Below are 25,254 nucleotides of genomic sequence, written 5' to 3' on the forward strand. Positions count from 1 at the left end.
GAGGGGACTAGCATGAACAAAGTTTGGGGATGTCAGTGGTTAGAACTGAAAAGAAAGCACACAGGTTGTGTGACAGAGACTTGGCAGGGCTGGAGTGGGGGGCTCCTTTGGAAAGAGTCGCCAAGGAACACATCTCTGAGGAGGCACATGGCACCACCATTGACCAATCATCAAACCTCTATCCTGGGCGTCAAAATAGGGGCTCAGTAATTGGCTGCCTAAGAATGACCGCAATTGAGAAAACATGGGGGTTCATTTCAGGCCCACACACTTCAAGGTTCCATAAAGATGAAAGGTGGTTTGAGACAGAGGGGGGATGGGGGTGTGGGGGGAGGGTCAGGGAAGGACTGAAGGGCTGCATCAGTCAGGGTAAAGCTCAAGATGACAGGACACCAGTGCAGAGAACAAAAAGGTGGCAGGGAAGCGGGGGAGGGAAAGATGGAGAGCCAACACACCTAAGAGAGGCAACAGATAAGGAGGGACCACTCGGAGGAAAACATGGCCTCTGTCTTCTATATACCCTCAGTTACCTGCAGAGCGGGACATCAGGCCACTGAAAGGGTGGACTAGAAATCAGAAAACCACTTACTAGCCGTGTAACCTCCGAGAACTCATTTCACTTCTCTGAGACTCAGATCCCATTTTGTAAAATAGAGATCCATAACACTCATCTCCCCATTTTGTGCTGACTATCCAGTCTAAAGTGGGGCACACTCCCCTGCCCCAAGCTCATTTCCTGTACCATGTCCAGGCTTTGTTCCCCCTAGCACCATCACCCTCTAAGTAGGGTGACCAACCATTCCCACTTCGCTTGGGACTAAGAGATTCCAGGGACAAGGAACTTTCTGCTTTAAAACCAGGACAGTTCCGTGGGGGAAAGACAGTCTCTTTAATACATGGTGCTGGGAAAACTGGACAGCTACATGCAAAAGAATGAAACTGGACCAGTTTCTGACACCATACACAAAAATAAACTCAAAATGGATTAAGGACCTAAGTGTGAGACATGAAACCATAAGACTCCTAGAAGAAAACATAGGCAGTAATTTCTTTAACATCAGCCACAGCAACATTTTTCTAGACAGGTCTCCTGAGGCAAGGGAAATAAAAGCAAAAATAAACTATTGGGACTACACCAAAATAAAAAGCTTTTGCACAGCAAAAAACACCATCAAAAAAATGAAAAGGCAACTTACTGATTGGGAGAAAGTATTTGCAAGGGATAAATCCTAAAAGGGGTTAATATCCAAAATATATAAAGAACTTATATAACTCAACACCAAAAAAAAAAATGACCTGATTAAAAAATGCACAGAGGACCTGAATATCATTTTCCCAAAGAAGACATATGGATGGCCAACAGACATGAAAAGACGCTCAACATCACTCATTATCAGGGAAATGCAAATCCAAACCACAATGAGATATCATCTTACACATGCCAGCATGGCTAAAATTAAAAAAAAAAAGACAACAAATGACAAGTGTTGGCAAGGATGTGGAGAAAAAAGAACCCTCTTGCACTGTTGGTACAGCCACTGTGGAAAACTGTATGGAGGCTCCTGAAAAAATTAAAAATAGAAATACCATATGATTCAGTAATTCCACTACTGAATATACACCCAAAGAAAATGAAAACACTAATCAGAAAAGATACATGCACCCCTATATTTATTGCAGCATTACTTATAGTAGTCTCAGCAAACTGAGACAAGTTGGTCTGGTTTTTTCCAGGATTGTCTTCTTTGTTTACTTGTGTAATCTCTATCTCCCCAACCAAATTATCAACTCTCTGAGCATAGAGACGTCCTGTCTTCTTTACGCATCTGTCTGTAGCATGGGTGGGGTGGGGGTTGTAGGAAAGGGAGGGAAATAGAAGAACAGATCCTACTGTGCGTGGGAGCCTTCCAGCAATTGTGGGCAACACCCTTTTTTTATTGGCTTCGAAAACTTGCCTCTGAGATCATGCCCTTTTTATGACGAGATGGTAATTTCCTGTTACCGAAGCCCACACCTTGGTGAGAAGCGCAGGACTTTGTACACCTGCTAAGTGGAGAAAAGGTGGGGAGGGACAGGTGAAGATGGGGAAGGTTCCTCTTGGGGCCTCTGGTGGAGTAGGCAGAGCACGAGTCTAGGCCCATAGGTGAGCTCACCTGCCAGTCCCACTGAGCAGTTGGTTGCGGGGGGCAGGCTGGACAAAGGTATACAGGAAAAGGGAAACCACGGGGACAGAGGGCTGGGCCAGGCCAGAGGCCACTGTGACTTTAACTAGCCAGCCCAGACCTGCCCATGGCCCCTCCCTGCCAGGCTGGGCTTGGGGCACAGAGGAAGAGAGACCATGGTGGGAAAGATGCAGCCTGTGCTGTGCACGCTCTGGGTCTGGGCCGGTGAGTAAGCCCCTCCCCTGTCCGGCGCCTGGGGGCGGGGGGGTGAGACAAGGGGACTGAGTGCTGACTGAGTGCAGACACCCCCCAGGGATGACCGCCAGTAAAACGGCTGCATTCCCTCTGGGCAGAACCACAGGTTCTGCTGTGCAGGCCAGTGCCCCGGCAGCAGAATGGTTTGTATATGCATATCAACCAATAAAATTCCAGCCCATTTCTGGAAGGAATAATTCACAAATTTTCAAGACCATTAATTCTGATCCCAAATCGAATCACAAGATCTGACACCAGATCTGACAATAGGGACAAAGTATTTGAAATCAAGTTTGTCCCGGAAAATCCAGGACGTGTGGCTCTAGGTACGTTCGCTACCTGGGATTTTAACCACTGCCTTAAAACTAGAGAAAAAGGCGGTGGTAAAAGTGGTAACTTCCCTATCACGTATGGGGAAACCAAGGCAGAAGAGCAACACAACTTAGTATCATTCCCAGAGCAAGAGAAGACACAAACCCTTCAAAAACTAGAAAGGCCCTTTCCAAAGGTCAAAGCTCTTCACCCCTTCTGATACTCTGGTCATTGAAAACCGGGAAGATGGGGAAGCGCCACAAAATAGAAATCAGACATTTGTTGATATAATGGTTAAATCCAAATCGAGTGCTTTTAAAAATAGCAAAGTGGTTGCGTGGGGCCCACGGAGTGTTCACGGGTTCAGATGGAGGCGTTGGCAGTAAGGGTACTGGGCACAGGGAAGAAGTAGAGTGGAGAATGGAAGTTGACAGGTTGGGGTTGGGGGAATTTGAGGAGTATCTATAATTCATTGTATTTGGCTATGCTGAGAAATCCCATCGGCCTGCAATTTAGAAACTGTTGCAAGCTTCAGGGATCTGGTAAGAATGGGGAGGAGGTAAAGAGTTTTACTGGGAAATTTAGGAGCCCCAAGGCCTGGGAAGTGGGATCAAGGAGGCTCTGATTCAGAGCTCACTTTTCAGCCCCTACAGCCAGCCCCAGGGCCAGCTGGCCTGCCTGCCCAGCAGACCCCACTCCTCCCAACGCTCAAAACCTGTCCTTTGAGACCTTAGGTGGAGGTGCTGGGGAAGGGCTGGGCCAAGGCTTAGAGGTAGACCTGGGAAAGATCCATCAGCTCAGTCTGGCTCAAGCCCCCCCTCCCCCCGCCCCCGACACCCAAATGACTGGCGGCAGAGATGCCCTCCTGCTCAGGCTGGAGGGTCTGGTTGGTTCTTTCCCTCCTCCAAACCTCTTTACTGAGCACGTAGCTGGTGCAGGTGTCAGTCCGGGTACTTCAAGTCCCCAGGGAGGGAGCCTGCAAGGAAACGACCATCCTCCCCGGACAAGGCCAGGGACACTCTGATCCTCTTCTTCAGAGCTGCAAGTCTTGCCAGGGATGTCTCCCCCCACCCGCCACCCCCCCAGTCCACATCCTTGCATTTGCGGTCTGGCTGCAACCAGCGCATTTTGGGCCTGGGAAAAAACTCTATAAAACAAATGCTCCCCCAGCTCAGCTTAGAATGAAAAGTGGCCTTAACTCTGAATTGCCTGCACATTTTCCCTCTTCCTTTGAGAAGGCACGTGACCCTGGGGTGAACTTCTCCAATGGAACCAGTTTTTGGGCCTGTGTTCAGGCTCATGTGTGTTTTCTGCCCCCATCCCCATCCCTCCACCCTCCCAGACTGCCCAGTCCAGATTCACGCGCCCACCACCTTAGCCTCCATACCTTACACTAAGGGGAAGGGGCTGGAGCAGTGGGGCAGGGGGAGATTGGGTTGGTGGCCGGGTCAGTGGCCAGCTCGGGGCATGCAGACAATTTGCCAACTGGAAACACCTGGGGAGAGAATAGCCGTTAGCCATTGCTTTGTGCAAGTGAGCAATGAGGGTGTTCAAAGGTCACACCTAAGAGCAAAGGGGTGGTCCTCCCCACAGCATCCCAGGAGAGCACACCAGAGGGAGGAGCAGGGAAATGAGGGAGGGCTTCCTGAAGGAGGTGGAGCTTGAGCTGGGTTCCAGAGGACCTATTGGCCTTTGCCTTTCTTCCTTTCTCCATCTGAACCTGCACAGTAATAACCTAGATTTTGCTGATGTCCTGGGCAGAGCAACACCCAGCTGATGAGCCAGTGGGCCCTAGGACTCAACAGACTTTGGGGAGGCAGAAGATATCACATACGGAAGGGACTCAAATAGAAGGCAGTACATTAGAAAATCTAAAAACAATCCTAAAACCAACTGAAAATCAGCCTGATAATTCTAAACACTGTCAGTGACAGAATACTTCACCCTTCTCGAGCAGGTGTCCCCACCCCCTCCTATCACCTCGCTCTACTGCCTCACAGGCATTGAGAGGGGCAGCCTTCTTCCTGCACTGACTTTAAACCCTGGGCAAATTAGTTAACCTTCAGAAACCTCAGTTTCCCACTCTGTGAAACGGAGAGGGTAATCCATAACGTGCAAAAATGCAGTGTGCCTCCCACAGGGTTGTTATGGATAGTAAATGAGTTTGTAAATGTAAAGATCTTGGAACAGTGCCTGGCACATAATAAGCATTCAATAAACACCGGTTATTATTATTGCTGTTGATATTATTAGTGTGGGCAAGTGTAAGTTACAGAGAATTCGTACACTTTGGTAATCCATAGCCTGAGTGCTGGGATCTGGTAGAAGGGTGCCAAGTCAGAGTCACTGTGGATGAGCCCTGAGTTATCAGCCCTCCCAAAGGCTGCTAGAGAAAACACCCCAACTTGCGCAGAGAACTAAGGCTCTTCCATTCCGGGAATTTTTCCAGCCACTAGACTCCATGAGACTTGATGTGATGGAAGTAGTTGCACAAAGTAGGAACCCACCAGAGGAATAAAAAGTCCATAAGCAACTCTGCCTGGAGTCACTAAAATCTTTGAAAACTTGATAAAAGACACAAACAAAAAAAGCCCCTCCTTCCTGGAACTAGAGGAAACCTTTCTGAAGGTTAAATTAGAAAAACTGAGGAAGGCACTGCTTTACACAGAGAAATAAAGGAATCTATCATCCCAAAATACACAAGATAGGAAAATATATTTTTCTCCCCCATCTAAAGATATTTCAATAAATCCATGGATGCTTGATCCATAGTGTGTGTGTGGGGGGGCCTTTGCTGGGATCTAGGTGTCCAAGTTCCTGAACTGAGGCGTTACCCAGGCGATTCTGATGTGCAGGCTACATTTCGAGTTAGATCTGGAAACTTGAGGGAAAGTAGGTGTAATCAGTCACCTCTGGCGCCCGGGCTGATCCTCCGCTGGTGACTCGATTCAGTTTTGCGCCATCTGGCGGCTTCCCTGAGTTACTGTCCAGCGCCTGATTTGGTGACTCAACTCAGGGACCCAAGTGTATGCGCAGACTGATTCCGTAGGGCAGGGCCCGAGAGTCTGCATTTCTAACAAGCTTCCAAGGGATGATGATGCTGATTTAGGGACTACTGTTTAAGAAACAAGGCTCCAGGGAGGAACTGGTTTGTGGACGCAGGTGTGAGCCTCATCTTGCCTTTGTCCCCCAGGCCCATCCCCAGGCTTCTGGGTAACCCAGCCATACTGCTTACTGTGATGTTGGTCCCTGGGAAGCCTGGAGGAAAGTGTGCCTGGCTCAGCCTGTTCTTGTATTCCTGGCAGCACTTTACCCTGGTAATCCCTCCCTCCTGAAACTTCTATCGGCTGGGTGATAGAGGGTGATACACCCTCTCCTGGTTCTCCTCCTCCTCCTGAAAGCAGCTTCATTCTCCTCTGCCCACTAGGAAATGTTAGAGTTCCCCACACCAAGACCCACTTCTATTTTCACTCTAGATCCACATCCACATCTTTAGGTGACACCGGTTTCCAGTTGACTCACAATTTCCGTCTTCCAACCCAACCTCCCTCCTGAGCTACACACCCACAAACCCAACAGTCCAGCCCACATGACCTCTCAACCTTTTTTTTAAAAGATTTTATTTATTTGTCAGAGAGAGAGATAGAGGCAGGCAGAGGGAGAAGCAGACCCCGATGAGCAAGGAGCCCAATACAGGGCTTATTCCCAGGACTCTGGGATCACGACCTGAGCTGAAGGTAGATGCTTAACCCACCGAGCCACCCAGGCATCCCATGACCTCTCAAGTTAAATGGCTCAGAAGCACTGCAAACTCACAAGCTGAAAAGCAAACTCATAATCTTTTTCCCCAACCTGGGCTTTTTCAGTGGTCTCTGCAGCATAAACGACTCCCATCCATCCCTCGAATGAAAGCCAGAAACCTAGCAGTCCTCTGTTACAGTGTTTCTACTGGTATGTAATAAACTACCCTGAAACCGAAAATGATAAAATAATTTATTTTGCTCACCAATCTACAATTTGTATGGGGCTTGACGGGGACAGTCCTTGCTCCGTGCAACATCACTTGGGGTGACTTGACTGGGGTTGGAAGACCCACTTCCAAGATGGTGCACTCCCTAGCTGGCAAGTTGGTGCTAACTCTGGGTCCTCTCCTTGTGGGCCTCTCCACAAGGAAGTTTGGGCATCTTCACAGCATGGCAGCTGGATTCTAAGAGCAAAGTTCTAAAGAGAAAGAAAATAGAAGCTGCCAGTACCTTAAGGTCTAGGCCCAGATACTGACCCAGCATCGCTTCCACCATGTTCTACTGGCCAGGGAGTCACAGAACCCAGACTCAAGGAAAGGGACATGAACTTCACCTCTTGATGAGAGGAGTTTCAAAGTATTTGGAGATCATACTTTAGGATCCCCATATCACCCAATACTTCCTTCTTCCTCAGCTACACCTTCAAGTCATCACCGTGCCCTGACAATTTTAGCTCTTACATCGTTTGAATCTGTTCCCTTTTCTCTGTCTCTCTGCTGCCTAGCTGACGTGACTGCCTCCCCTCAGCGGCTTCCATAGCCTCTCACTGGCCTTGCGTGACTGTTTTGCTCCTTCTCTCTGTTCTCCACGCTGGAGCCAGAACAATCTTTTAAAATAAAATTGTGACCACGTCACTCCCCCTACTTAAAGCTCTTCAGTGATTTCCCACTAGCACCAGAATAAAGACTCAAATCATGAGGACGGGTTCTCCTAAGTTATACTTAAGTTCTAGAAACCACTGAAGTGCTCCCCATACCCCAGTATTTCGGCACCCTGACTGATCTCCCAGACTGACTCCTATACGTTGGATTGTTCAAAAATTTTTGTCAGATCACATCTTTTACTCCTTGGTTTGGAAAAATATTATCAGCACCTCTACCTGCAGTATCCACACCTTCCTTGTTTCCTGTCTAATCTTCAAAGGCCACGAATCCCTTTCCCCCATGAAAGCCTTCCCAGGTCACTTGGGGCCCCACTGATTTCTTCCTAATAGGAATTTATAGTCTCAACCACTTCTTTGGCATCTGTTATATTGCCATTTAACCTTTCACCCACTTTGGGGCCTAGTTTTCCTAAACAACCTGGGGGTAAGAACTACTGCTACATAGTTTTCTTTTTCTTCTTCTTTTCTTTCTTTCTCTCTCTTTCTCTTTCTTTCAGGTATCACAGTTACGGAACAAAGGCTCACAATGTATATTTGGCTTTCCACAATCAAGTTATAACTTCCTGGTCCTCTTTTCCTCTCCAACTCTTTTTATGAGCTCTCTCCTCAACTCTGAGACTCCCTGTCGTCCGACTTGGACGTCCATCCTGCCAAGTATCCTCAGATACCTCACTGACTTGTGAGATTCTACACCGCATGCTAAACAAAACAACTAGATCTCTGTCCCTGGTGATACAGGCTCTTCTGCCTGCTTATCTCCTTTATAATATTCCTCTTCTCTACCCTCAAAATCGAAATTACTCTTCTATGTGGACACCTGCCACAAACAAGGCTTTTCCCCGACCAGCAGTTGACCTCTCACTGCTTCCGTCGCCTCTTCGCGCCCATTTCCAGGTTCTCCTTCTCTTTCCTAATATGGCCGCCGCGGAGCGTGGGGAAGGGAGCGTGAGTCCCAGCCCGCAGCGATGCTGCCGCGCTGGGGGCCAGAGGACGACGGGCCCGAGGAGACGGGCGCCTTAGGAGGCGGAAGGGCCGGAGAGGGGGACCTGTGAGGCCGTTGGCCTAGATGCCAGCACCACCCGCCCCCTCCCCTCAGGCCAGAGCCCACTTGCCTGACACAGGAAGTGGGGCCTAATGGCCCAACATCAGGGGCCGGAAGTGAATATTGCTGGGGCCCGGCTGTGGTGTGAGGGCGTCTGTGTCTCCACGGAGCTCTCGGATGGGCAGAAGAAACTTACAAATCATGCTGATATGGCAAATAAATTGGCTACTTGTCCCTTTGATGCTCACCCCCGGGTTCCTTGGGCTGAAACCAGTCATCACATCTCAAGCTGTGATGACAAAAGTTGTATTGGCGGGATGTTGTCAACCAAACCAGGAACCTTGGACGGGAGACTGAGAGCACATGGCAGTGCTTTCCTTGCCATGAAGACTGAGATAAAGATTTGTAGGAACAGACCAACGCCCATTTGTCTGGGCAAGGGCAACTACCGTGGCAACAACAGCCCCACAAACAGCATAGTTATGGAACATAAGAGTGACCTGGCTTCAGGCATGCATGTTCCCAAGTTTCGCTCTATGTTCTGCCTTGGAAAAACAATGGAAATGCACAATAACTGAGTACCTCTCTAGTCTCATGCTAGACCCTAGAAGATGCTTTTTCCTGCTATCAGTGGGTTCTTCACTTTTCTCCTAATGTATTTATAGAAAGATAAACTGCCTTTCAAACTAATAAGTACCCTTCCTCCCCCACCTTGAGTCTTCATTCACTTGATGCAAGAAAGAACCCTCATATTTAGAACTGTTTCAAATAAACCATCAATGCAGATAGCAGGGGACACACACACACACACACACACACACACACACACACACACACAACCAAAACCCTCAAATTGTGTCATGGCCAATTAGAGTTGGACCCATCCCACATTTCTGGACCCACAGAATTCTGGAATTCCAGAATTGCATCGCAGAACAGCCTTGTTCTTGCTACAGACTGGCTTCTTTTACTTTCTGGAATGTGCCCCACCTTCTCCATGCCCTGACCTCTGCACAGTGCTTTCTCTCTCTACCCACCTCTTCTCCAATTTTCGTATGGTTCACTCCTGCTCATCTTCCAACGTCAGCTCAATAGGCCCTTTCTTAGGACAACTGCTTCCCATCTGCAAATCTTTTGTTATATCCTGTCATCATCGAATGTGTAACACTTGTGTCCATGGTGGTTTTACATTTTTTTTCTCTGGGATTATTCATTCCAGTTTGACTCAGCCAGAAGAACCGAATGCTATGAGAGCAGGGACTGGGTATGTCTCTGCTTGTCATTTTCTCCCCAGAGTCCAGCTCCGTCCCTGCAACACAGGTGCCCAGCAGTCATTTGCTTTATGGGTGTTAATGAATGAGAACCTACCCTTTTGAACCTCACTAGGCAGCAAGCTGGTTTGCTTTTAGTGTCTCCTATCCTGCCTTTCTTCCTTTCCCTCTTTCTCTACGCAGTTCCAGCTTCTCTCCAAGCCTCAACTTCCTAATCTCAGATGCTTCTATCAAAAGTTACCCATTCTGAGTCCCTTTCTAGGGTTTGACGGATAAGAGGGACGAATTAGGGAAATGAGTTTGTCCTGCAAGGGAAAGGGAGTCACTCAGGTGTGCCTTCCCTCCCTCCCAGATAGCACTTGGATTTTAGCAGCAGCTTCAGTGGTGATTTCAGTACTGAGACGGTTGGTGGAGGACATGCTTGACTCGGAGGTCGGTAAAGAGAGTTGTCCCTTAAACTACTCCATGCTGGCAGAGCACAGGTTTTGTCCCCGTCTCCTCTCTGCCTGCCGAGCTTGTCTCTGTTCCCAGATCACCCTGTCCCTGGAGCAGCCCTCTCTGCCCGGAGCACCACCTGTCATGCTCGGAACCTGCCTCCTTCCTCCCCTCTGCCAACCGGTGACCTCTGGGCTGCTTCCTCGTTTTGGCCTTGGTTGAGTCAGGGATGCCCTAAACACCTGGCATGGGCAGAACACAGTGACAGACAGATGCTCCCACTTAGGGACTTATCTCTCGGCACACATGGAAACAGGTTACACTTGCTGTGAGCAAAACTGGTCCTCCACTCTGCCCTGAACCCTCCCCCCACTTCCCTTCTCACCCAGGCTGGAGTCTTGCTCCATCTGGCTTCTCTTCTATTTTCAGTGTCTTCCTTTCTAGGAGCTCCTTCCCTATAATCTACAAACCTGCGTAAGTCTCCCCGTCTTCCAACCCAAAGGAGACTAAAGAAACTTTCTCAAGGCCCTCTCATTTCAGCTTCTTCTATTTATTTATTTATTTATTTATTTATTTATTTATTTATTTGACAGAGAGAGACAGTGAAAGCAGGAACACAAGCAGGGGGGAGTGAGAGAGGGAGAAGCAGGCTTCCCGCTGAGCAGGACTCGATCCCAGGACCCCGGGATCATGACCTGAGCAGAAGGCAGATGCTTAACGACTAAGCCACCCAGGCACCCCTCATTTCAGCTTTTTCATTTCCCTGTGTTAAGTGAGCTCCTTGGCAAAATAGGCTGCCCTTCCTGTTTCTGCTTCCTCAAGTCCAGCTTGATTTATAAAACTGTAACATGGCTTTGTGATTACAAAAGTAACACATGTTTACTACAGAACATTTGGAAAATAAAAATATACAAACAAGAAATCCAAAATTTATCCATGATCCCAGAATCCAGAGGTAACTGTTATTAATACTGTGTTTTGGTATATTTTCTTCTAGAATTTGCTCTCTCTCTGTGATTATGTGGAAATGGGATGCTGTTGTATAGACAGTTGTGCATTCTGCTTTATTTTCTTACATATACAAGTTCAACGTAGTGAAGTGACTCCCTTGGGGGCAATTTCAAGTCCCACCTCCTTGGTAAGCCTTTCTTTTACAAGCCTTCTTCAGGTGGCAGAGCCCCCCCCCCAACTTCTCCACTTTACTTCCTTAACCCTTGCCCTTAACACTTAATTAGGCTCCATTAGGCGGCTGACTGACAGTGACCTCTGCCTGCTTCCTGGGCAGGGCCTGTGCCCCAGGCCCCCGAATCCACAAGGTCTTATCAGCACCCAGCTCTCTAGAAACCTTGAGGTAGGAACTGTCAAAGAGTAGACACAAGAGAAACTCAAGACACAGACCCTGCTAGAAGGGGCATACTCTCCGCTGAGAGGAGGAGGCCCCCTTGCCCCAAACCCCAGCGACGTGAGAATTGTGTGCGCGTGCGGAGTGCCACCAGATGCAGCTCCGGAAAGCCTGCGAGCCTGCAAGCTGGGCTGGGATGGTCCCAGCGCTTTCTGGAAGAGGTGGCTCGTGAACATGCCTCTGATCACTTTCCCAGTGCCTTGCTAGAGGGGGCCTAGGACCACGACCTTATGAACAATGCATTGAATTGATTGGAATTTGCAGATTCCTAAACATCCATCCAGAACTGAGTTCCAGCCACGCAGCCCTGCACCGACCCCAGCGGAGGTAGGACGACCCAGCCCGCTTGTGTGAACTGGCCCTCCCCAGCCAGGGGCCCCCTACTTTCTCAGCGAAGAGCCCCGGCCTCGTCCTAGGGCAGGCTGGGACACCTCTGGCCTCCAGCCCTTCCTCCCTAAGAATGTGGTTTCTCTGAGCAAATGGATTTGCCTGAGTGGAGGCATTAACTGCCAGTTTCCCAAGGGTTCCCATAATGTGCTGTGTATGCCGCAAGCATTTCATTATCCTCCTTGGATGTATTACTTTCTGGTTAGCTCTCAAGAGATGGTTTATTATCTTCTTAACAAACCTTCGTTATTTACAAGCAATCAGCAAGGCTTGGGGCCGGGCGTCCCCACACCACGCCCTCTTAGGGAGGTTAAATGACCTCTCTCGGGACGCCTGGGTGGCTCAGTCGGTTAAGCGTCTGCCTTCAGCCCAGGTCATGATCCCAGGGTCCTGGGATCAAGCCCCACATCGGGCTCCCTGCTCAGCGGGGAGCCGCTTCTCCCTGTTCTCCCCACTCATGCTCTTTCTCGCTATCTCTGTCTCTTACTCTCTCTCTCAAATAAATAAATAAAATCTTTTAAAAAAATGACCTATGTCGTTTCCTTCTGAGGCATCTTGCTCTGGGGGCTCTCTTGACCCTTTATTTGATTTTTTTTTTTTTTTTGGACATTTTCTAGCAATCTGTAAGACAGGTTCTCCAACAAGTTTCTCTGGTTGTGAGTCCTCCCCATCTTTTAAACTTAAATTCTCTGTCACTCACGTATTTGCTGTCAAAGACCACTTACTTGAGCACCTCCTATGTCAGGCACTTTGTTGAGCCCTGGGGATGTGGAGATGAAGAAAACAGAGTCGCAGAGCAGAAAGACGTGACAGTAGAGAGTGCTGGTATGGTTCTGGCTTGCATGCCGGGCTAGATGATGTGCCCGCTAAATATGGTAAGTCATTCAACCCTCACAATATTGTTAGGTAATCTTGTTATCCTCGTTTTAGAGTTGAGAACACTGAGGCACAGAAAAGTTAATTAAGGTGGCCAAGGTCACACAGTTAGAAAAAGTTAAGAATGAGGATGGCAGCCCGGGCAGTTTGGTTCCTGCATTTGGCCACTCTGGTGTAACGTGTAATAAAGTTGCATGAGACAGAAGTCCTAGGAGGCGAGTACTTGTGAGTACTGATTCTGCCGGGGAGAGTGGACATTTCCTCTGGGACAGTGAATGCGCTCTAAACTTCTTCCTCAGCAAACTACTCTGGTGCTGGGAGATTTTGACTTCTTCCTGGAGGTGAAAAGCACTCACTCTCCCAGTTTGTCTATCCTGAGGGAGGTTAACACAACCCTGAACTATTCGTTTGTAGCCCCTTGTGGGGGAATTAGCTGGGCATCAGGTGGATGTTCTTCATGAACAGGAGAAGGGCTCAGCCTGGAGGAAGAGAGCAGGGGGGTGGCGAGGGTGAGAAAGCATCTTTCTGGAGCACGGGGCACCCACAGCTTTCAGGCTGCAGCAGGATGGCAGAACCTACCCTTTTCTGAACCACTAGAAAGGAGATACCCAGTGTAGACCCACACAAGGAAGGAGGAAGGGAGGTAGGTGGTTGGAAGTTTCTCGAAATGAACTTCTCTGCTCCTACTTGTCTAATCGCAGATTAGGTGTCCCATCTGGTACTTTTGACACACCCGCTGAGAGGCAAAGATCGCATAGAAGAGAAAAACATGAGGGCCGCAGGATCAAAAAAAATTTTTTTTAAATCATCAAACATATATTTTTAAAAGGCACAAACCTCTCTTGACCCCACAGACTCCTTTAACCCCCACGTCCCTTTGGCAAAGACTGCCCTCTTCTCAACCCACTTGCTCTTGAGCCCATCTTGCCAGGCTCCATCTCCACTCCATGGCATCTGCTCAGGCCAAGGTCCCCTCGTCCCTTCCACGTCACCACATCCAGCGGTCACCCCTCAGTTCCCAGTTCCCCGGCCCAACAGATCGGCAGCTTTGGCGTAGCTGACCCCCTTTGCTTTCACGAAACACTTTTCCTGCTTGGCCACTGGGAACCACTTTTCCTGGGCTCTCTTCCTAGCCCCCTGGCCAGTTCTCCTTCTCCCTTGCTGGTTTCTCCTCATTTTCTCCACCACCAAGCGCTGTAGTGCCCCAGGGCTCCATCCCCAAATACCTTCCCTGTCTTTGTGTGCTTCTCTGTCTTCTTCCCCATCTTCTGGCCTTCAGTGACCTCCTCAGGGAACTGTCTCCTCAACGCCTCTATTGAGTCTCTAATAAGCATCCCAAACTTCACATGTCCACAGACAAACTCCCGATCTTCCCCCTAAAACCTGCCCCTCTGGGTTTTCCTCATCTCCATAAATGACAATTCCATCCTTCCAGTTGTTTCAGCCAAACCCCTTATCCATCCTTGACTTCTCTTTTCCTCTAATATGTCAAATCTAATCTGCAGTCAAATCCCATTGGCTCTACTTTCTATATACATTCCAATTCGGATCACTTCTCCCCACCTCCACTCCCCTGACCTGTGCCCAAGCCACCATTAACCCTCACCCATACAACTGGAAGAGCTTCTTGTTTGCTTGCCCTGCTTCCACTCTGTTCCCCAATCTCCTCCTTCCTTGCACCTCACTTCAGCCAGGATGCGCCTTTAAAAATGTATGTCAAGTATATTACCTGAGCTTAAATCCCTCCAAGGGCTTCCCACCTCCTCCAAAGAAAAATAAGAAGTCCTAAGTATGGGCTATGAGGCCCAATGTGACCTGAGACTTCACCTCTCTGCCTCATCTCTCCTCCTCCCTCCCCTCCAACCACATGGTTTCCTTGCTGTTCCTCACATGGGCCACCTTTACTCTGCCTAGAAAGTTCTCATGACAGGTATCTGCATGGCTTTCTGTTTCAACCATCTATTGCTACAAACCAGATCACCCCAAAACTTAGTGTCCTAAAACAATGCCAGTGTATATTTTGCTCATGAATCTTCTCTCTGGGCAGGCTCTGCAAGGACAGCTCAGCCCTGCTTTCCTAGACAGCTGAGCATGCTCATCCACACGCTGGGAATGGATGCTGGCTCTCCCAAGGGACCTCAGCTGGAGCTCTGTCCCAAATACTTGCATGTGGGCTTTCCATGTGGCTGCTTCACTTTCGCACAGAATGTTATTGGGTTCTCAGAGGGAGCATCTCAAGAGGACCAAGCAAATCTTATGGCCTCTTACAAGTTAGCATGAGAAGCCATATGGTGCCCCTCATGCTGTTAGTCCCAGCTTACTCATTTTCAAGAGGAGGGGACACAGATGAAGGAGTCACCATCATGTGGAAAGATGAATATACATGATGGGAGATACTGGTGTGGCCACACTGCTTTTCTCACCTTTTCCTGGTAAACTTATGTAGAATAAACTCACCTGGGAATACCCTCTATCTCTTTACCTTCATTTAATCTTATTTATAAAACTCCTTACCACATTTAAGTGCTCCATAAAAATTTGTTAAATGTAGGACTACATTATCATCACAACAAAAAAAGGCAGTGAGGATTATTTACCAAGAGCTTTCTATGAGACAGAGACTAAAAAAAAAAAAAATGTATTTATAAATATTATCTCACTAAGTTCTCCCGACAACTCTGGGAAGTATTGGTGTTCTTATTTTATGGATGAGAAAAGTTCACACAGCTTGTAAGAGGTGGGACTGAGGTGCAAAGCTGGGCTTTTAGCTACCATACAATGCATTTAACTTCTTGGTGATGTTGCAGGATGGGTGTAGGGTGGACCAAGGCACACGACCGTCTTCACTTCAGTCTTGGAGAACAGAGGGTGTGCCATGGCCAAGATCACAGTTGTAGTGTGTCTAGTTGTGGTTGCAGGAGGAAAATGTCACTGGGCATTCCCTCAGAGGTCCTCTGGGCAATGAGTGGCTCTGCCATGTCATTTACTTCTTCCCATTTCCCACTTTCTTTCCAGTCTGGGCAACTGTCAATGCCATCTCTGTGGAAACCCCACAGGATGTTCTTCGGGCTGCCCGGGGAAAGAGTGTTACCCTTCCATGCACCTACCACACATCGGCCTCCGACCGAAATGGAATTATCCAATGGGACAAGCTTCTAAGGAGTCACTCGGTAAGGATCCTTAAAAAGCTGAGGGTATCATGGGAATGAATATTACCTGACCACGACCTCTTAGAGGGCAAGGACCACAAGTCTTTCAATAAATGTTAGAATAAACACCAGCACCCAAGCTGGACTGGGTGGGGAGAGAGTGGTGAGTGTCGGACCCAGTGAGGGGCATATTATGCCACCTTTATTTTGAAAAAGTGACCTTCCCTAAAATATCCTTCTGCTGGTCAGCCTCAAGTTACCTAAATTGTATCCTTTGAGACAGTCATTCCCTTTGATTAGCACAGAGCTCTCCTTGAGGTCAGATTTTACTTAATAGTGTTTTGGGGTTTGTTTGTTTTTTTTCTGTCTAGGTTCTTTTGGGGAATATAGAAGACATTGTATTTTATTTTTTATTTTTATTTTGAAATAGGTAATACAGTCCCACGGGTCCAAAATTAAAACATCATCGAAAGCGAACATTGGGAAGTCTCATTCCCGTCCTCGCCCCTCCTGTCTACCGTGATCCTTCTATTCCTACCACCTCCGCCCCTCCCCCCTGCACTCTCCACCTGTAGGCAAGGCCGATTTTCACTGGTTCTGGTTGTTTGGGACCAGCCTCTATTCTGATTGGTTGGTTATGTATTTTGAATATTACTCTCAGCTAAGAACCAATTTAATTTCTTGTGTATCCTTCCATTGACTCTATGCAAATTCAAGAAAATGTTAGCATGTTTTGTGTGCACGTATGTCTGTTCCTATTTCCCCCTCTTTTTACACAAAAGGTAGCACATTCCAGGCACTGTTCTGCCCCTTGCATTTTTCACTCCACATAGTTCCTGAAGAGCTTTCTCCATCAGTTAATAGAGAGCTCCCTCATTCTTTAAGAGCGTCATAGGAGTCCACTGTGAGGAGACACTGTTACTATTTAACCAGCCCCATAATGATAGGCACTTTTTTATTCCCAATCTTCCAATTACCAAGAATAACCATTTACATATGTCATTTTGTGTGTGGACAGGTATACTGCTAGAATACACTCCCAGAAAGGGTAAATGCTCTGATAATTTCATAGAGACCACCAAATTGCCTCCATTCTGTGCTCCCCCCAGCAGAACCTGAGTGCTCATTTGTGTGTACGTGTGTGTCTTAAGTAACACATGCATATGACTAAAGATTAAGAAGTAATACTTGAAGTATGTCTACCCCATACCGTGAACTCCCAGTCTCCTGTTCCCCTCACCAAAGGGAACCACTCTTCCGAGTTTTGGGGTGGCCTTCAATACAAGCTGTACACATATACAAACATACATATATGAATATGCATGTTTACATAGACTACACACACACTGTTCTGCACTTGGCTTTTTTCTCTTAATACATGTCATGAAGCTCTTTCCATATGTCAGTACGTTTATTATATAAGCTCTTTTCATATGTCAATACATTCATACCTATCTCATTTTTTACCCTTGATCTTAGCCAACAGCCTAGAGGCAATCTGTCTCTTTTTTTAAATATTTGCACAGTGTTCCATTTTATGAATGGACTATATGTACCAATGATGCATATTTGATTTGTTTCCTGTATTTTGCTGCTACAAATAATGTTGCAGTAAATATCTCTATGTGAATGTCTATGGACATATATAACACACATATATGGCAGAAATGTGTATATAAAGTATATACATGGAGGATAAATTATTAAAAATAGAACTTGAGTCATAGGGTATGTGAATTTAAAATTTTGATAAATAAGATCAGATTGCTCTCATTAGATGTCATGCCAATCTCCACGTTCACCAACAATATGAGGGCACCTACTTCTCCAACATACAGTATTCCCAAACTGTTTGATATTTGCCGTTTTGGTAAGTGAAAAAAGTATCTCATTTTTTAAAATCACATTCGCATTTCTCTAATTATTAGAAATGGAGCATCTATTCATAAGCTTGAGTGAGGTCTACTTTATTTTTATTTATTTTATTTTTGGGGGTGGGAGGAAGAAGAACACATTCAAAATTTATTCTCCAACAGACAGCCAGCATCAGCAGGTAAAACTGCAGGAGTTTCTGCATAGATCATATATTCATGAGGCATTATTTGCTTAACAGTGAGAAAGGCTCTGGTATGTTCTCTGTAACAATATGTACTTCGCAGTGTGAAAAAGTGCGAGTCTTGTGTCCCACTTACAATTCCAGGAGGAAAGGCATGACTTGGCCAAAAAAAAATTTGGATCCTAAAGTCAGGTACAATAACACAGAAGAACTTTTGAGAACAGTCTTGATCTACTTTTCCACACTGAAGGAGACTGACTTCTCCACCCAGAAATTAGGGTCTTTCATTCTCCTCCTTTGTTAAACCATTAGAGCAATGTTTCATCCTTTGCTTCATATTACATATACAAAAAGGGGAATAAAAAAATCACAAAAAATATCTCGCATGGCCCCACCATACATAAATTCAGGTTTAAGAAAGGGTGTCAGGACACTTCAGCTGTCCTAAAATAGGAAAATAGAGACGTCAGCTACAAAGCTAAAAATTAAATGAGGTGGATAAATGAGAGCTTTCACACCCATGACTTGCCTATTCCAACTTCGTAACCTTCACATGATACTCAAGAACAGTTTTCATAATTACTTGGCATAAGCTGCACCAAGGACATTTTTATACAAATTAGTACGTGAACCTAGGGGTGCCTAGTCTGTTGAGTTGGTTTTGGCTCAGGTCATGATCTCAGGGTCATGAGATCAAATGAGCCACTAGTCGAGCTCCACACTCACAGGGAATTGGGGGGGAGTCTGCTTAAGATTCTCTCTCTCCCTCTCCCTCTGCCCCCCCACCCCGTGTGCTCTCTCCTCTCTCAAATAAATAAATCTTTTAAAAAAATTAGTATGTGACCCTATAAGAAACATGCCCTTCCATGAGTCTCTTCAAGAATAAAAACCCAGCTCTTCCATTGAGTAGGCACTGGGGAACTAAATTAAGTCACCCGAGGTTCCCTGCTCAGGTGCCTACTCCTCATTTAAAAAAAATGAGATACTTATTTTAAAATACCGGCCACTCTTGGAGCTCTAGCTGAACTGTATTTAAATAAGCAGCAACACACATTGACTCCCAAAGGACTAAAATCAGTTGAGGGCATCCTACTTAAGGTTCCAAGGTGGAAGGAATTTTGTAATTCTACAACCTTAGTTGTTGTTGTTGTTGTTGTTGTTGAAGTACAGAAAAAAAGAAAGGATGGGTGTAGGGTTGGGGGTCATACAAAACAGGTCCCTAAACAGATGCCAGATCTTGTTCATGTACCTGCATATGGTCATCAGGGAAGTATATAGCCCATTAGGCTAACAGTTGTCTTTTCCATGGTGTTTCAGTAAGTTCCAGAGTGAGGTCTACTTTTAAAAGGCAAATGTGGGGGCACCTGGGTGGCTCAGTCAGTTAAGCACCGGACTATTTATTTATTATTATTATTTTTTTATGTTATGTTAGTCACCATACAGAACATCATTAGTTTTTTTAATGTTATGTTAATCACCATATATCACATCATTAGTTTTTGATGTAGTGTTCCATGATTCATTGTTTGTGCATAACACCCAGTGCTCCATGCAGAACGTGCCCCCTTGAATACCCATCACCAGGCTAACCCATCCCCCCACACCTCCTCCCCTCTAGAACCCTCAGTTTGTTTTTCAGAGTCCATCGTCTCTCATGGTTCGTCTCCCCCTCTGACTTACTCTCCCTCATTCTTCCCCTCCTGCTATTTTCTTCTTTTTCTTTTTTCTTAATATATGTTGCAATATTTGTTGCAGAAGTACAGATCTGCGACTCAACAGTCTTGCACAATTCACAGCGCTCACCGTAGCACATACCCTCCCCAATGTCTATCACCCAGCCACCCCATCCCTCCCACCCCCCCACCACTCCAACAACCCTCAGTTTGTTTCCTGAGATTAAGAATTCCTCATATCAGTGAGGTCATATGATACATGTCTTTCTCCGATTGACTTATTTCACTCAGCATAACACCCTCCAGTTCCATCCACGTCGTTGCAAATGGCAAGATCTCACTCCTTTTGATGGCTGCATAATATTCCATTGTGTATATATACCACCTCTTCTTTATCCATTCATCTGTCGATGGACATCTGGGCTCTTTCCACAGTTTGGCTACTGTGGACATTCCTGCTATAAACATTGGGGTTCACGTACCCCTTCGGATCCCTACATTTGTATCTTTGGGGTAAATACCCAGTAGTGCAATTGCTGGATCGTATGGTAGCTCTATTTTCAACTGTTTGAGGAACCTCCATTCTGTTTTCCAGAGTGGTTGCACCAGCTTGCATTCCCACCAACAGTGTAGGAGGGTTCCCCTTTCTCTACACCCCCGCCAAGATCTGTCGTTTCCTGACTTGTTAATTTTAGCCATTCTGACGGGTGTGAGGTGGTATCTCATTGAGGTTCTGATTTGGATTTCCCTGATGCTGACCGATGTGGAGCACTTTTTCATGTGTCTGTTGGCCATTTGGATGTCTTCTTTGGAAAAATGTCTGTTCATGTCTTCTGCCCATTTCTTGACTGGATCATTTGTTCTTTGGGTGTTGAGTTTGAGAAGTTCTTTATAGATTTTGGATACTAGCCCTTTATCTGATATGTCATTTGCAAATATTTTCTCCCATTCTGTCGGTTGTCTTTTGGTTTTGTGGACTGTTTCTTTTGCTGTGCAAAAGCTTTTTATCTTGATGAAATCCCAATAGTTCATTTTTGCCCTTGTTTCCCTTGCCTTTGGCGATGTTTCTAGGAAGAAGTTGCTGCGGCTGAGGTCGAAGAGGTTGCTACCTGTGTTCTCCTTTAGGATTTTGATGGACTCCTGTCTCACGTTTAGGTCTTTCAACCATTTGGAGTCTGTTTTTGTGTGTGGTGTAAGGAAATGGTCCAGTTTCATTCTTCTGCATGTGGCTGTCCAATTTTCCCAACACGATTCGTTGAAGACACTGTCTTTTTGCCATTGGACATTCTTTCCTGCTTTGTCAAAGATAAGTTGACCATAGGGTTGAGGGTCCATTTCTGGGCTCTCGATTCTGTTCCATTGATCGATGTGTCTGTTTTTGTGCCAGCGCCATACTGTCTTGATGATGACAGCTTTGTAATAGAGCTGGAAGTCCGGAATTGTGATGCCGCCAGCTTTGCTTTTCTTTTTCAAGATTCCTCTGACTATTCGGGGTTTCTTCTGGTTCCATACAAATTTTAGGATTATTTGTTCCATTTCTTTGAAAAAAGTGGATGGTATTTTGATGGGGATTGCCTTGAATGTGTAGATTGCTCTAGGTAGCATTGACATCTTCACAATGTTGCTTCTCCCAATCCATGAGCATGGAACGTTTTTCCATTTCTTTGTGTCTTCTTCAATTTCTTTCATGAGTATTTTATAGTTTTCTGAGTACAGATCCTTTGCCTCTTTGGTTAAATTTATTCCTAGGTATCTTATGGTTTTGGGTGCAATTGTAAATGGGATCGACTCCTTGATTTGTCTCTCTTCTGTCTTGTTGTTGGTGTATAGGAATGCCACTGATTTCTGTGCATTGATTTTATATCCTGCTACTTGACTGAATTCCTGTATGAGTTCTAGCAATTTTGGGGTGGAGTCTTTTGGGTTTTCCACATACAGTATCATATCATCTGCAAAGAGTGAGAGTTTGACTTCCTCTTTGCCGATTTGGATGCCTTTGATTTCTTTTTGTTGTCTGATTGCTGTGGCTAGGACTTCTAATACTATGTTGAATAGCAGTGGTGAGAGTGGACATCCCTGCTGCGTTCCTGACCTCAGGGGAAAAGCTCTCAGCTTTTCCCCATTGAGAATGATATTCGCTGTAGGTTTTTCATAGATGGCTTTTATGATATTGAGGTATGTACCCTCTATCCCTATACTCTGAAGAGTTTTGATCAAGAAAGGATGCTGTACTTTGTCAAATGCTTTTTCTGCATCTGTTGAGAGGATCATATGATTCTTGTTCTTTCTTTTGTGAATGTATTGTATCACGTTGATTGATTTGCGGATGTTGAACCAGCCTTGCAGCCCAGGGATAAATCCCACTTGGTCATGGTGAATAATCCTTTTAATGTACTGTTGGATCCTATTGGCTAGTATTTTGGTGAGAATTTTTGCATCCATGTTCATCAAGGATATTGGTCTGTAAGTCTCCTTTTTGATGGGGTCTTTGTCTGGTTTTGGGATCAAGGTAATGCTGGCCTCATAAAATGAGTTTGGAACTTTCCCTTCCATTTCTATTTTTTGGAGGAGTTTCAGGAGAATAGGTATTAATTCTTCTTTAAATGTCTGATAGAATTCCCCTGGGAAGCCATCTGGCCCTGGGCTTTTGTTTCTTGGGAGATTTTTGATGACTGCTTCAATTTCCTTAGTGGCTATAGGTCTGTTCAGGTTTTCTATTTCTTCCTGGTTCAATTTTGGTAGTTGATACATCTCTAGGAATGCACCCATTTCTTCCAGGTTATCTAATTTGCTGGCATAGAGTTGCTCATAATATGTTCTTGTAATTGTTTGTATTTCTTTGGTGTTGGTTGTGATCTCTCCTCTTTCATTCATGATTTTGTTGATTTGGGTCATTTCTCTTTTCTTTTTGATAAGTCTGGCCAGGGGTTTATCAATCTTGTGAATTCTTTCAAAGAACCAGCTCCTAGTTTCGTTGATCTGTTCTACTGTTCTTTTGGTTTCTAGTTCATTGATTTCTGCTCTGATCTTTATGATTTCTCTTCTCTTGCTGGGTTTAGGCTTTAGTTGCTGTTCTTTCTCCAGCTCCTTTAGGTGTAGGGTTAGGTTGTGTATTTGAGGCCTTTCTTGTTTCTTGAGAAAGACTTGGATTGCTATATACTTTCCTCTCAGGACTGCCTTTGCTGTATCCTAAAGATTTTGAAGAGTTGTTTTTTCATTTTCATTGGTTTCCATGAATTTTTTTAATTCTTCTTTAATTTCCTGGTTGACCCATTCATTCTTTAGTAGGATGCTCTTTAGCCTCCATGTATTTGAGTTCTTTCCAACTTTCCTCTTGTGACTGAGTTCTAGTTTCAAAGCATTGTGGTCTGAAAACATGCAGGGAATGATCCCCATCTTTAGGTACCGGTTGAGACCTGATTTGTGACCTAGGATGTGATCAATTCTGGAGAATGTTCCATGGGCACTAGAGAAGAATGTGTATTCCATTGCTTTGGGATGGAATGTTCTGAATGTCTGTGAAGTCCATTTGGTCCAGTGTGTCATTTAAAGTCTTTATTTCCTTGTTGATCTTTTGCTTAGATGATCTGTCCATTTCAGTCAGGGGGGTGTTAAAGTCCCCCACTATTATTGTATTGTTGTCAATGTGTTTCTTTGTTTTTGTTATTAAGTGCCTTATATAATTGGCTGCTCCCATGTTAGGGGCATAGATATTTATAATTGTTAGATCTTCTTGTTGGATAGACCCTTTAAGTAGGATATAGTGTCCTTCTTCATCTCTTATTACAGTCTTTGTTTTAAAATCTAATTTGTCTGATATAAGGGTTGCTACCCCAGCTTTCTTTTGGTGTCCATTAGCATGGTAAATGGTTTTCCACCCCCTCACTTTCAATGTGGGGGTGTCTTTGGGTCTAAAATGAGTCTCTTGCAGACAGCATATCGATGGGTCTTGTTTTTGAATCCAATCTGATAGCCTGTGTCTTTTGATTGCGGCATTGAGCCCATTTACATTCAGGGTAACTATTGAAAGGTATGAATTTAGTGCCATTGTATTGCCTGTAAGGTGACTGTAACTGTATATTGTCTGTGTTCCTTTCTGATCTCTGCTGCTTTTAGGCTCTCTTTTTGCTTAGAGGACCCCTTTCAATATTTCTTGGAGGGCTGGTTTCATGTTTGCAAATTCCTTTAATTTTTGTTTGTCCTGGAAGTTTTTGATCTCTCCTTCTATTTTCAATGACAGCCTAGCTGGATATAGTATTCTTGGCTGCATATTTTTCTCGTTTAGTGCTCTGAAGATATCTTGCCAGTCCTTTCTGGCCTGCCAGGTCTCTGTGGATAGGTCTGTTGCCAGTCTAATGTTTCTACCATTGTAGGTTACATATCTCTTCTCCCGAGCTGCTTTCAGGATTTTCTCTTTGTCTCTGAGACTCGTAAGTTTTACTATTAGATGTCGGGGTGTTGACCTATTATTATTGATTTTGAGAGGCGTTCTCTGTGCCTCCTGGATTTTGATGCCTGTTTCCTTCCTCACATTAGGGAAGTTCTCTGCTATTATTTGCTCCAATATACCTTCTGCCCCTCTCTCTCTTTCTTCTTCTTCTGGGATCCCAATTATTCTAATGTTGTTTCGTCTTATCGTATCGCTTATCTCTCGAATTCTGCCCTCGTGATCCTGTAGTTGTTTCTCTCTCTTTTTCTCAGCCTCTTTATTTTCCATCATTTGGTCTTCTATATCGCTGAATCTCTCTTCTGCCTCATTTATCCGAGCAGTTAGTGCCCCCATTTTTTATTGCAGCTCATTAATAGCCTTTTTGATTTCGACTTGGTTAGATTTTAGTTCTTAACTTCCACGCTTTTTTCAAGCCCAGCTAGTATCTTAAAGTCATGATTCTGAACTCTAGGTCCGACATCGTACTAATGTCCATATTGAGTACGTCCCTGGCTGACGGTACTACCTCTTGTTCTTTTTGCTGAGGTGATTTTTTTCGTCTTGTCATTTTGTCCAGAGGAGAATAGATGAATGAGAGAACAAAATGCTAACAGGTTAACAACGTCCCCAGCAAATATACTGTATACAAATCAGAAAAGACCTGAAACCAGGGGAAAAGAAAGGGAAAGAAAGAAAAAAGAAAGAGAAAAAAAAAAGAAAAAAGATAAAAACAAAAACAGAACAATACAAAAAAAGCAGAATATGATCAAATACGATCAGGCTGGTGCATAGATCAGTGCCACACACTAGATTTTGGGTGTATTTTGGTCTGTTAGAAAAAAGTGCCTCCTAAAATTTTAAAGGAGAAAGACATATATGTACAAAATAAGGGTCGATACAATGACGGGATGGAAGATGACTGTAAAGATGAAAATTATAAAAGATTTTATAAAAGGAATTGATAAGTAAGTTGTTTGAAAAAAGAAAGAAGAAGATTTAAAAAAAAAAGAAAAAAGGGAGAGAATGTGATCAGGCAGGAGACTAGAACAAAGCCATACACTAGTGATTTAGGGTATATTTTGACCTGTTAGAAGAAACTGTATCTCAAAATTTTAAAGA

At 45.2% G+C, this 25,254-nt stretch overlaps 1 protein-coding gene across 1 annotated transcript in view; it reads left to right on the top strand.

The window, feature by feature from the left end:
- Positions 1-2,164: 2,164 nt before the first annotated feature.
- The window catches only part of GPA33 (glycoprotein A33), a 45,128-nt gene continuing 22,038 nt past the window's right edge, over positions 2,165-25,254 (top strand). The window contains exons 1-2 of the mRNA XM_027612581.2: positions 2,165-2,387; positions 15,844-15,998. Coding sequence (XP_027468382.2) covers positions 2,339-2,387; positions 15,844-15,998 — 204 coding nt within the window. The 5' untranslated portion in view covers positions 2,165-2,338. The remainder of the gene's footprint in view (positions 2,388-15,843; positions 15,999-25,254) is intronic.

The sequence above is a fragment of the Zalophus californianus genome, chromosome 10 (assembly GCF_009762305.2).
Source record: "Zalophus californianus isolate mZalCal1 chromosome 10, mZalCal1.pri.v2, whole genome shotgun sequence".
Lineage (NCBI taxonomy): Eukaryota > Metazoa > Chordata > Mammalia > Carnivora > Otariidae > Zalophus > Zalophus californianus.